The 14,336-nt window shown below is 34.5% G+C and overlaps 1 protein-coding gene across 1 annotated transcript in view; it reads right to left on the reverse strand.

Annotated features, from left to right (window-relative positions):
• DIAPH3 (diaphanous related formin 3) overlaps positions 1-14,336 on the reverse strand; it is a 203,825-nt gene that overhangs the window by 161,370 nt on the left and 28,119 nt on the right. The window contains exons 5-9 of the mRNA XM_041466987.1: positions 10,724-10,854; positions 8,616-8,690; positions 8,382-8,451; positions 7,868-8,004; positions 7,312-7,417 (exon numbers count right to left, since the gene is read on the reverse strand). Of these exons, the coding sequence (XP_041322921.1) occupies positions 7,312-7,417; positions 7,868-8,004; positions 8,382-8,451; positions 8,616-8,690; positions 10,724-10,854 (519 nt within the window). The remainder of the gene's footprint in view (positions 1-7,311; positions 7,418-7,867; positions 8,005-8,381; positions 8,452-8,615; positions 8,691-10,723; positions 10,855-14,336) is intronic.

Raw genomic sequence — 14,336 nt, forward strand, 5'->3', positions numbered from 1 at the left:
CACCATCCTCATTGCCCTCCTTTGGACACATTTTAACAGTCTTACATCCTTCTTATATTGTGGCACCCAAAACTGCATACAGGACTCAAAAGGATTATTTAAATCAACTGCATAAGTGTTAAGATAGACTTCTGTAACTTACTCCAGTATTAGACAATAATCAAGTTACAACACCTAAACAAAATAATTCAACACCAGTGGAGGGGAGGAGGAATCAAAACTAACACATCAAACATGAAAATGTATTAACAGAGACATAGAACTCTGAATTTGCAAAAAGCATCTATGATTAACACATCTAATTCCTCAAAAATTGCAAAGAAGGAAGACAACAACAGAATCTGTAGGGTCAGTAAAAGACCATGGTGTAAAGAAGTGCCCAAAGAAAACAAAGCAACACAAACAGCAACACTTTGTCACGCTGGTGTGTGAAAGGAGATCACAAAGTAGAACAGAGACAAAACAGTTCAAAAGTGGTAGAAGAACTCAAAGAATTAAGCCAATATGAGAAGTAACAAAAGAGCATTCACTCTTCAAACATTCAAAGCTTTAAAAAAATTGAGGACAAAATAACTACATACTATTACATCCAAGTTTATACTGAAATGTATCTTTTGACACTGAAGAAAATGAAGATGGCAGAAATTATATTGACATTTAAAAGACCACTTTCAGGAAGATCTGGACAAATACTGATTGGCAAGTTTGACTTTTTCTTTGACAGTAGAAATATATTTTGTATAGTTGACAGTAGGAATATATTTTGTATAGTTGAGAACAAAATGAGTAATACAAAATATGAAATATGAATAAATAGACAGTGTAAATAAATGGCTTTGCAAAGCAAAGTGCTATTTCATGTAGCAATGAAAGGTGTTTGAAAGGCCCAAGGAGCAGGCAAGAGTGCTCCAACCTAAGTCTGGACTTCAAAAATTTAAACAAGTTTGCAAAATATCAAAACAATTCAGAAAAATGTAGAAAACAGCATGCTAAGTAGACAAAATCAAAAATTCTACTAGTAATAAGTAATATTGAATTTGATGTTTAAAAGTTTGTTTTTAAAAGGTTTCTATGGCTCAAAAATTGTGTCATATTAAATTCTGTTGAAGTAATGTTTCCTAACATTTTCCCCCCTGCCTCACTGTAAGTCTGCCTTTGTATGTTTTGTCAGCCAAGTGTTTAACAGACTTGGCAAGGCAATGAAAGCCTGTTCCTGTCCCTTCCCCATATTCTTTACAGTGAGGGCAATTAGATCATCACCTGATGAGGAAAAGTAAATGACCTCACGTATCAAAGAGGAATATACTTCTGCTGTGTTCTCTTTCAGAAAGATATTGACATTACATTAGTAGCACTCAGCTTTAAAAGAACTCCGTTAAATAGGAATATAGCTAACAATACCACAACATTGACTGTTTTGCCTCACAGAAAGTATGTTTCCTGGAGAAAGATCTTTCCGATTTGGGGCTTCTTTGAAGTTATAAATAAGAAGCAACCCTTGGTTATTCTTCTCTTCTTATATAGCTGCTAAATAGATAACAGTTTGAGCCTTTAACTGTCACAGTGGATTTTTCATCTTTGTAGTGCCTGTCAGAACAATTCTTATGATACTTCTCCTCCCTGAAATGTGTTCTTGCCCTCATTTTATACAATTTGCTTCTCTATGTATGTCTACAGTATAGGGGAAAATAGGACTTTGTTAACTCATCAATTATTTTCTTCAAATTCAAACAAAACCTCTGTATTACTCTTCAAGCCTGTTTCTGTGCAACTACTTTTTCCTGAGAGTTACTCTAATATGTTTGTTACTGCCAAAGCATCACTCTACACTAGGTAACAAATAAGGGTGCTAACCCCAGCAAAGGAAGCTACAACTACCAAAAGATAAATACAAATAATATAATTCTCTTACATCTAAATGCTGACATTACAATACCAAAAATTTTGAAACCAGCTAAGGTACCCAGTCCACTTTTCAAAAGCAGACTGAATAAAATCTTCCAGGAATTGTCTCGACAGCAACCAAACACAGATGAGAGGTTCTGCTGCACAACCAAGCACTTTGAACACAGAAAAAGCTCCTCATATTGAATACTGGTCTGTAGTCCTCTACAGTCTTGTTCAGGACATGTGCCCTTTTAGCCCACTTATTTTTGCTAGTAACAGGCTACAGGTTTTGTATGAAGCTAACACCACGTGCTTCCACACGTCTCAGGCTTCATCGAAACTTGGCTTGCCTGGAGCTCAGTTTTGGCTTATTTAATTGCAACAGGATTTGTCTAATAACAGGATCACTATCACCCCACTAGCTGTACATTTTTCTTAGCCTTGTACAAGTCTCTGGCATAAAGTTTACCATTACATACATTTCTGTAACTAGTGGATAGAATATAACCATAAATGAAATGCAGCATAGAAATGTATAGGAATGGGATGGGGTAGAGAAGTGTTAGCACTACTGAGAGCAATTTTATTAGACCACTAAGACATCACTTAGACTAAAAATTAAATCCTTGGCTTTGAATACCAGGTGTATTTTTTAGGCCCACAAACTGCACAAGTTACAATGTCACAACAGAAGAATTTGGGCATCACAAGTGGTTTAAAATGCAAGCAACCAAACCAGTTAAATTTACTGCAATAAAACCTTACAGAACTTATTGTCTTATTATCTGAGTATGAACTTTATTTTTAAAGCTTTTTGTATTTGTTTGGGTATGGGTCTACTTTATGAGTGTTTGTCTTCCCCTTCAGCAGTCAAGATTAAAATTTTTACTTCACTTAATTTTGATCTTATTTAGTTGAAACAAGTTATGCCATCTCCAATTCATCTCTCTGGAGTACAAAATCTTTCACTCAATTGCATTTTCCGGATTCAATTAGTTGTGCCATTCAAAACCAGTAATTCAGTGCACTGACAGCTGCCACCAACACCTGCTCTCCTGTTAACATCAGCAAGGCATTTCAATGATTGTAGACTTCCCTACCATAGAGTCAGTACCAAAGTACAGTACTACAAGGTTACATTTACATTTCAACTCCATGTTTTTTGATTACATACAATTTGGAATCTTTGTCATTGTTATGACAGCAGTTTAAAACACAGTATGTTTTTCTGCAAAACATTATGAATGGACTGTTAAGCAAGGAAACAGCATTTATCACAGATGATTTAAACTAGTGAAGAGTCAATCAGAGACTAAAAAAATACTACTATGAAAATCCTGATCAAGAGCAAACTATAGTTTTATCTTTGAGATAGCAAGGCAATTTCAATGAAAGGATATCTACAGATATAATTGTACCCCAAAAAATACTATTTTCTTTTAATTTGGCAAATCAACACACTACATGCACATGTTACTCAAACAGAGCCATGATACAACGATGAAAAGCAAGAAATTCATCAGTAAGATGTACTGCTATTCTAGTATTTCTAGTCAAATTTGATCAAGCGGGAATTAAATTGCAGCTCAGAACAAGAACATACTTTAGCCTTCCTGGAACAAACAAGAAAAAGATCCATTGGATAATATTAGCTAACTATTTATTTGTGTAGGAATACAAATAATGAAAGTCCCAATCATAAGCCTACAAAAAGCAGAGTGAGAAAAAGTTATACAAGAGAAAAGAAAAACAAGTCTAAGTAAGGCACAATGCTTACACATCTAGATTTGAGTAAATTAGATCACAAAATCTTTTTTCTAAGTTTAAAAACTTTTTGAAGGACTAAAGATAAAGGCAATAGCAGGAACCTGATAGTAGATCACAAACATTAAAATCATACTCCAAGTGAAACTAATTCAATACCTAGGGGTTAGCACAAAATGCTTAAATCACACAAGACCACAATAATTTAAAATTAGTTTGCGCAGTCTTGACATTTAGGTAAGGTAAGCTTTGCTCTGATTGACCCTACCACATAAGCAGTTATGGAAAGGACCTCCCTAGCACAAAGCAACCAAGAATCATCAGGTTATTCAGCAAACCAAAATGTCACAGCCATCTCACATCCTCCTGTTATTAAATGACAAAGATTAAAAGGTATTCCTTGACAGTTGAAAATACTGGGAGGATAAGGCTATTGATGAATACCTAGGATCTTTTACTTTCTCACAAAAACGCTTCTCCTAGGATATGCATGAACCTGCACATTTCCAGAGGAATGAGCAGTATTCATTTTTCAGGAACTTAACCAGGAAAGGAAAAATTGCACCTTTGCTTCACCATTGTCCCTCTTCTCAGTCCTAACTGGAAAATTAGAAGGAGCTGGCATCTGCAACTAGATCTGCATGGAAGAATAACACTCTCCTGTTAGTTAAACCACCTGAGAAGCAGTGGTGAAAGTTGATTATTAGAGAGTATAAGCACTCATTTGATCCTCCTAGAAAAATGAGAAGACAACAAACAAGTTGTTGTTGCTGTTTTCATACCTTTCTTATCTATCAAAATGGTTTGTGCCAGAAAAGCTGTACTTCCTGCCTCCATGACTTGAACAAGCAAAGCATTGGACTTTTCAGTTGTCATTATAAATACACAAGGTATCAGATTGCCCTATATGCGTTTTAGGCTTAAGATGTTAAACTACATTTACTGTAACAAAACCAGAAACTTGATATTACTCCTGGCTATAGTTATATTTTTAGAATAAGACTACTAATCTCATCTTGAACCAAAATCAATTAAGTATGCCTTCCATAATTTCAGATTTTATGAAAGATAGAACATCTTTTGCATTCAACAAATGCAAAAGATAGATAGACAGAGCTTTCATGAAAAACACAAAAATCACCCTACTGAGGCCTTTTATGTATTCAGTCTTCTAGTAACAGAAATGTTAAGTCAATTCAGAATTGAAAAGGTCAGTTGTTAGTGTCAAATTGAACTGCCACAAAGCAAGCATATATACATCAAGCAGACAATCAAGGCAAGTATGCCAAGTAACTGACAACTGTAAACTTCTGTCTCATTAAAACCCTGTCAAATTAACCACCAGGTCATCAATGTCATTGTTAGAAAAGTTTACAACTGATTCACATGAGGAGGCTTGATTTTTCTGGTCTTAAAAAACAGAAATCTAGCAACCATTTATTAACTCTGAAAAAGTAAATATCAAAAAGCCTTTTAGCAGAAGGAACATACTTTAATGAAAGTTTAGTTAAAAAAAACTAAACAGAAAAGAACTTTTAATGAGTTTCCATGTCTACACAAGATGCAGCAATGGCAAAGCATTACCTATTTGCAGGAACTTCAGGCTAACACTCTCAGCAAAGCCAAATGAATATATTGAGCATAAGTATTTTAGCAGAAGTATTGCAACAGTAAAATTTAGAGTAAATTCTCATTTTTAACAATGCTTCTATCTTCTATATTAGAGGATAACAAAATACCAGATGGAGGTATAGCCCAGTTGATAGAATGAATAACTAGAAGAAACAAACTTTTTTAATATCTGAAGAGTAGTCCTAGAAAAATTTAAATTGCTACTGCATAGGTAACTCAGCTGAAGTTTACTGCACTGATTTGCTTATCTCACCAGTGTATCTTGCTCATGGAGTTGAGCATCCCTGCAAACAGTGGGAACCCATCTTGGGTAAAATGAGAGGTACAAAGGATTAACTTAACTTGCCTGATGGCTCAAATACAATAATGGCCTGCTGTAAGGGGAGTTTCACATGCATTTTCAACTATAAAGAAAAGGAAGTTACAGATAATAATTTTTTTTGTGTATTAAATCTACAGTAGTTTTTTTCCTTCATTAAATCTACACAGATGCAAATATACACAAGCCCTGAAAATTCAGCATTACACTCAAAACAAGATCCTCCTAATTTCAGCTTGGTAGTCCTCAAATACTTATATGCTCTACACCGACTCTTGAATTCTCTTAACTTAGATACAAATCCTGGAATTGAAAAAAAGAATTTTTGTGATCTAAAGTATTGAATCAATGATTCAAATAATGACAAATGAATCATTAATATTTTTTAATCAAAAAAAAAATTTTTTTAATATCTCAGAATTTTTTTGAAATTTCATAAAAGTCATGGATAGCTCAAGGAAACTGTGGATGCCCCATCCCTGAAAGTGTTCAAGGTGAAATTGGACTAGGCCTTGAGCAACCTGCTCTGGTGAAAAGATGCCTCCTCATGGTAGCTGGCTGGAAGCACATGGTCTTTAAAGGTCCTTCCAACCCAAACTAGTCTATGATTAGAAGAGAGAAGCAGTAAGGAAGCGACAATTTTTGAAAAGAGAATTCCATTGGTACTGGCAAAATTGAACTACAAACAATTCTCCACCTGCAAACATTCCTTTATGGTTAGCTTTTCTGTGAGACAAATTAAACAAACAGCAACTTTTATTGTCAGACATGAACTATTTCACATAAAAGCTGAGTAATGCAAAAGTTTCTTTCAAACTTTAATCTTTTACTATTTTTGTAATAGTAACAAAGAATTGATGTGAGAAATGCAAGCATAGAAACCTACCAAGGCCTCAAACATACAAGCTCAGAGATAGAGATGGATACAGTGTTTGACCTAAGACCTTGGAGAAGGCTTGAAGCTTTAGAATAGAATAGTGAAACAGACACGTAACAAGAATAAAGATTTGCAGTTTAAGCCAAAATATGTTTTAAGCAAGTAGAAATATGTGTCATGTAAGCAAATAAATATGTTAAGCAAGATAGTAGAGGATTTTAAAGATTTTAAATTATTAACAGCTCTCAGTTGAACCTGATTACATGAATATCAATGATTATTCAAAGTGTAATACTTTGTGCCTTTCTGCAGGCACAAACTTTACATCCAACTGAAGCAAATGGAAAATAAGGTGAAAGTTTTCTTTCCTCAGACCCTATGAGTGCAATTTTATGATATCATAAAGTGAGCATGAGGGACAGACCTCCCAATGATTTAAAACATTAATTATAGAATGCAGTTGCCTAAAAACTTGATTTTTACTACTATTAATATTCAATTTCAACAAATATTTCCAGAAGCGATATGATCTTTTTGCATCCAAACATATGATTTATCCTTTATTTTAAATATATACTGTCTTTTAACTTGCAAAGGTAAGAGCTCAGTGAATAGAAATCAACAAATTGACCTGCAACACCCCCATGTTTCCAGGCTGAATCTTCCCATGCCACACCTTGAAAGACAAAATTATAAACAATATCCCAAAATTTGACCCCAGTTTGAAACATCCCTACTCCTTTTTATTGTAATGACTTGTTTAGTCCAGAAAAACATATCGTTTTATTTTCACTTGTTGCAGCGGTTATATTAAAAAAAAAAAAGCACTTACTTGCAGCTGAACTGAGTTATCCTGAAGACCTTCTACAATAGGAGAGAATCTATCAACATTCCTCTCCTCTGCTGCTGCTGTTACAGCTTCCAAAATTTTTTCAAGGCTGTAAGAAAAAGAGAATTATTTCACTCAGGAGAGATATTTAAACTTGTTTATTTGCTATCTTAAAAGCCATGTTGCCAAATTATTCACCTGCCTCAATTTCCTGTAAACAAATTTGGGAGGTTTAAGCAATACTTGTTGCCTTTAGAGATTTTTGTAACCAAAGAATGACTTACTGGAATACAAGGGTTAAGAAAATTATGCTAATAAGTATTAAGTAAAAGAATTGCTGCAGAACTATTTCCATCTAACCAATAATCCAGATGTGAAAAAAAGCCTCACTGATATGACCACGATAAAAAAATCACAAAGGTATTCTGAAAACTGACAATATAATACAGACATTACTTTCAAATCTAAATTGAAAATTTTATCATTTCATTCAGATATAACTATAATTTGGGATATTGTAAAATTACCTTAGTATTTCTTGCTTAAATGCAGTACTTACATGTTTTCCTCTCCAACAATGCACATTGCAGATAAGAGTTTAACTATATCCGTCATCATGTTAGTTTGCTTGGGATCAATTGCTTTGGTCAGCAACAAAAGGCTCCTCTCTTCTCCCAAAATTCTTTCCAACCCATACTAAACAACAGAGGAATATTTGTAAGGGAGAGAATCCAAATGACCATCAAGTACTAGTAATGACAGCAATGGTTCCCCTCAAGTAGATATTTCAAATGACATTTTAGTTTGTGAAATAATGAAAAAAATTAAACAAGAGAAAAGTCACAAATAGGTCACTTATTCTGTAAGAAGAGCATATAACAGCATCAAAATTTTACATTGTCTTGGAATATTTCTGCAGAGAGAAAGTGACAGACTTCTAGCAGACAGAAAGAACTTCAAACTACAAATGACCAACCCACCACTCCACCAAATTGCACAGACTTATACTCATCAGGTACCTTATCTAATTGAACTGTAGTAATTTTGTTTCTAGAATAAATAAAATCCCATACCTTATTATTCATGAAGGCTCTCAAACACTGTATAACTTTATGCTGACTTCTTTTCACAAGTCTGTCCTGACTGAACAAATCAAAAATTAAGTGTAAATAAATGCTCTTTAAATATTAAGAAAAGCTAACTTTATATTAAGATATTTATATATAAAATTAGAGATTATATATCATTTATATTCTATTTATATTCTATTTATATTTAGAAAAGCTAATTTTATACTAAATCCTTACTTTTTTGTCTCAACCAATCTTTCCAAAACATCCAACAGCAGTCCCAGACCTTCTTGGCCAAAGTTTTCAACCCAGCTAGGAGAAAGAAAAAAGACATTTTAAAAAATTGACATTTTGAAGACTAATCACAGTGAAAGAAAATTGTCACCATAAATAAAAGCACGAATAACTGGATGGTATTAAACCCAAAATATTTCCAAGAGAATACAACAAAAATTTAAAATTTCAGCTACTACCAAGTGCATCTTTTGATCAGGTTAAACCCTTGGCCAGTTGTTTCTTCATGAGGCAAATGGCTCATAGTCCTGTTTAGTACTGCTCAAAACACCATGATATCAAATACAAGTAACGCCACACTGACAGCAGGACTAACAATTACAGGAAGAGAAAACCGTATTTTTTTTTTCCCTTCTAGAAGTAAATACATTATGAAAATAGATTCTCTCTTTCTTGGGCATTTAATGTGAAACAGGTTAGGCAAATAACTGGCAACTATTTTTGGCATATCTGGCCATACCTGTCCTAAAGATAATCCTACAAGATTCATTTATTTGAACATTTTGTATTAGCAGAATTATGAGCAGCCACTTTGCTGCACATCCAACAGCTGGGGATGATCAACTAAAGTACTGATGCATTCTTACTGCCTTTACCTCTGCTTCCACAGGAGAACAAAAACTACTTACACTACCCAAAGAAAACACTCAGCTTTTTGTCATTCTGAAAAAATACTAAGTTATCAGTGCCTCTATTTTCAATGTATTTATTAAAAATGTTCTTTTAATGAAATTCAACCTGTTGCAACTATTACACAAAAGGGGAAGAAAGAGTTGCAGGTAACTAATTATCTGTAATAATATGTACAGCTAGATCACTTGAACCACTTTTAATGAACTGTGCTGGCACCTGTGAGGTCAAAACACCTAAATTATTTACCTGAAGATTAGTGACCAAGATTGTCCTTTTAGAAGCTCACTTTTTATAGTGATGGGAAATAAACACAGCTTTTTGCAGTAAACCATGGATATCAATACCTGTTTCTAAGTGCCAGAGATCAAACAACTCAGTAACACTTGATTTAGATTTTCTCTGTGAACTAAAAATACAATTTACAAAAATGACTAATTGAAAACCCTTTGTCAGAATAATTCAGGCTACTGTAAAGCATGTTTCCTTCCACATAAACCATTATATTTTCTAAATAAGACAACCCAATTCGGAAACAAAATAACAGAAGGAAAGAGGCAAATACCCATAGAGAAGACCCATATCAGCAACTCTGCCAAGCCAGACACAGAGAAAAGAAAGTTGTGCAATCCTTTTCTAATCATGTCCTAATATTTAATTTGCATTATTTTAAACTACACCCTAAACAGTTTCCCCAAATCATGTGTATAACCATTGTCTTAAATGGTAACCTTAAACAAAAGGATGTAAACAGAACAGAATAGAAAAAAAATAGAATTTAATGAAATAAAGTCAGCATTCAGAAATCAACTGCATGGAACAAACCAAAATTAAGACTTATCAGTGATTACTGAAGAGTTAGCCTTCCTTCGATAAAGCACAGGTAAACAAAGGCTGTGCTTTCTTCTGTATAGATAAAACCTACAGGTACAGAAAAAAAAATACCAGAAGGAAGGAAGGAAGGAAGAAAGCCTAAAGTACACTGGACAGAAGCAGCAGCACAGATTTAGAAATATATATGTATTCTGGTGAGCAAACTTACACCAAGGTGCCTAACTCCCATTATTGATTACCCTGACAAAAATAAGTTAGAAGATCAAAATCTAGAAAATATTTCAAAAATTAAAATGAGAAGCAATTGACTACTTAGCACTAGAAAACAAAAGGAACTGCTTCTGCACCACATTTAGTTTACCTTCTCTTAGTATTATCTTGTACAGATCAGCCAAGTCTATTAAAAATAACAGACCTACAGAGGATACATAATCAATGAAGCAGAAAGAAGTTAAAATCACTCACTAATGCATACATACTCATTAACTGGAAAACCTTGAGACATGTACATGTACATATCCATTAATTTTAATCCATTAAGAAATAAGAATATTATTAATCTCTTCAACATGTGCTAATGATGTTACCTGACAGGATTACTAGTCAAGGACACACGGAGAGATTCTAAGCAAGTGACTAATCTTTCATCCGTTGACCCAGATTTTAAATCCTGAATAAATTCTTGGGGAGAAATCTTCCTACTGTTCTTGAGACTTCCCTGAAACACAGAAAACAGACATGTTCTTTATTTGGTGCATATAGAACTTAAATAGATTATTAATGGCTAAGCTTCATTAATATTCCTTGAAAAATATATAATGTAGACCTGCAAACCCATAACTGATGCCTATCTACTATTTGCCAAATGCTGACTAAATTTGGCCATTTTATGAATAAATTTATTATCAACAGACAAAAACAACAGGCAAATTTACACAAATTTATCACACATGCTCAGTGAAATAAAATTTTGTATTGAAATGTACAAATTTATCACACATGCTCAGTGAAATAAAATTTTGTATTGAATGGATTCTGTTTATGCCTTGCAAAAAATCTTAACATTCCGTATTCAACAGAAGAAAAAACCAATTATGAGGTTCTCTGAAGAGGGCACATGTCCAGAAGGGTGACTGCACTCACATAAGCATACAGAGCGAAAAAGCAGCATACCAGAACACTCAGCATGTTACTGCAGTAACTTCTGCTCTTGCAGAAGTAGATATTCTTGTAGACATCAAAAAACAAGAAGTCTAGTCCACCTAATACCCAGTTCACAGGAAGGACAGATATATTATCTACAGAACATATCTAAATACAAAAAAGCAGGTAAAGAATTGTGCATAAAACTTAGAGTTAATTCATTGCAAGACTCCTTTTTTTGAAAATAGAAGCACAACTGTCATGTTGCACAAAGAAATTTACTAAATAATTCTTGATCAACTAGTAGCTTAAGTCAGTAATTGAAGAGAATTAGACTTGAAATTGAAATAATAACTTGAAATTGTTCACTGTAAATGGTAAGGTAGTGTCATTATATTATTTTAGCTCTCATTATATTATTATATTATATTAGTTTCATATTAGATGATGTTTTCTGCCTTTGTTAGATCCTCAGGAAATACTGAGAAGTAATGTTTTCTTCCATGAGGTAGAATATGATTAAATAGTTTCTAGCAAAGAAATGAAGTTAAAAGCTAGGAAGCATGATTGACAGACCAGGCAGCTGAGCTGCCATCCTGAGGGACATCAACAGACAGGAAAAATGGGCAGAGGAATTTCAGGAAGTTCCACAACAGAAAACTGTAAATCTTGAACCTGAGGAGGAATAATCCTATGCACCAACATGTGCTGAGGCTACCAGCTGGAATGTAGGCTTGTAGGAAAATAGGGGTTGTGATGGATGACAAGTTGACCACAGTAAGTGCATCACCAGCTGGTTGAGGGAGATGACCCTTCCCTTCAGCTCAGCAGTGGTGAAACATCTGGAGAATTCTATCCAGCCCCTGACTCCCCAGCATCAGAGACATGGAGATATTGGAAAGAATCCAGAAAGGGCAGTGGACACAATTACAAGAGAATCTGTAGTACATGGAGAGGCTGGTAGAACGGAGATTGTTTAGCCCCAAGAAGAGAAAGCTCAGGGGAACCCTATCACTGAAAGGACAAGAAGAACAAATTGAAATACAAGAAATTGGTTAAACATAAGACAAACACAAACTTCCGCCCTCCTCCCTCTATTTTCTTAAGCATGAGGCTGGTAAAGCACTGGAACAGGTTGCTCAGGCACACTGTGTAGTCTCCCCTATCAGAGATATTAAAAGTGGAATAGATAAGAAGTGGGATGCGACTATCTCCAGAGGTCTCTTCCACTCTAATTCTATTCCACGACTCTGTGACAACAGAACATTGGGGGCTATAATAGTCTCCACCTCAACTATATTTCCTCAGACTTGATAACAGTTCTCCAGACACAAAAAAAAAAAAAAAAAACCCAAAAAAAAAAAAATCTCATGCTGCCAGGAATCATCCCAAAAATATAGCATCTCATGTTATATTTTAAAACATCGTGTGTAATACATGGAATGTCATTCCAAACATGCTTCTGAATTGATGGATTCCTACTAGCTTAAGTATGAGAGTAACTTCCAATAACTATACTTCACAAAAAAAAGTAGATGAAATGTACAGCAAAGGATGAGGGTTGAGGTGAGAATCTGGAAGACAGATCTAGGAAAACCAGAGAAAATTTTTAAAAATCAGGAACAATAAATGTCCCCACAAACAAAATGAAACTCAGTATTTTCAGTTTTCTTTCATGGATCTTTCCAGCTGGACTCTGCATAAATAAGATAACAGACTGACTATAGACAAAATGACCAAACAAACTCGCAGCAGCCTTCATGACAAAGTATTTAACTTAAATGTTACAAGAGAGTTAGAAATTTCAAGAAGTCTCAAAAGTTCTGCTGGCAGCTCCTGATGTGCATACACTACTTGATAAGCACTACTTGTATGCCTAAGCATAAGGATTAATATCCTGTGTGGAGAATCTGTCATTTCCACTGACTTCTCCCAGCAGTTCCTGCTGTAAAATTGACAAAACTGATGTAACCAAAATACTTATAAGTTGTCAGTAAAATTCTTTCTTTTGATGCACAGTCATATTGGGCAGTCATATGGACAGGAGATACAGTTAAGATGGTTAGAAGATATTTTGGAAGGAATTTAATATAATCAATAGCAAGTGTGTGCAGTGCAAAGGTCACATGGGACAGGAGCCCAGTCAGACTAGAAGAATTCACTAGAATGACATTTCAGAAAGCCTCATGTGACCCATCTGAAAACAGTGCCATGTGCAGTGGAGACTCACATCAACATCCAGAGAGTAACCAGTCATCCCATTTCAGACTCAGTTCCCCACTGCAATATTACCCTATGCAAAAGAACCAGTAAACTGTGAATGTCTGTACAACAAACTAGCACAGTGCTAAGTACCACTTATTCACGGTTATGCCAAAGTTCTGCAACATAATAAGAATATGATACATCTGCCGGTGCTTAAATAAAATGAGAGCTGCATTTGGTATCAATTGTGAAACAGATTATATTAGCTGTATTTCAGCATGAGAAAAGCTGCTTAAGTTCAAAATGTTCAAGTTTACTGAGAAACAGGAAATATCTTGAGGCATCAGTGCCTCTAGAAACTTAATTGCTCAACTGAAGAACAACTGGTCTGTGAGCAGATGCAGCATGAAGTCAGCATTAATTAATCTAGTTAAAACATCACAAGGGCACAACGTGAACAACAAAAACAAAATGCTGAGAAGAAAATTCACTTTAAAAATCCAGTTTGTGTGTTTTGAACATATAAAACAGTAAAACCTATGGTTGAGTAACATGATAGCAATGTTATTTTTATTTCCCCTTGAGTATTAACCCCATAACATGGAATTTTATTTTAAAAACTTTTGTTTTCTGCAAGCATTACTGTGCAAAGAGGGGTGCTTTGTGGTTATTGGAAAGGAGTTGTGCACTTCTGAGAAAGAGAAACCCTGACACTGAGGTCAATGATAAAGCTTTGATTAAAGTAGAGCCCACTTTGACCACCAGAGGCTGCTTCATTTTCATTGATTCATTAGAGGTGCAGTCTCTGTTCTCCATTTTAATAGTTCTTAAAATGATAATTGCTTTAAATGA

The sequence above is a fragment of the Pyrgilauda ruficollis genome, unplaced genomic scaffold (assembly GCF_017590135.1).
Source record: "Pyrgilauda ruficollis isolate IOZ18807 unplaced genomic scaffold, ASM1759013v1 scaffold20, whole genome shotgun sequence".
NCBI lineage: Eukaryota > Metazoa > Chordata > Aves > Passeriformes > Passeridae > Pyrgilauda > Pyrgilauda ruficollis.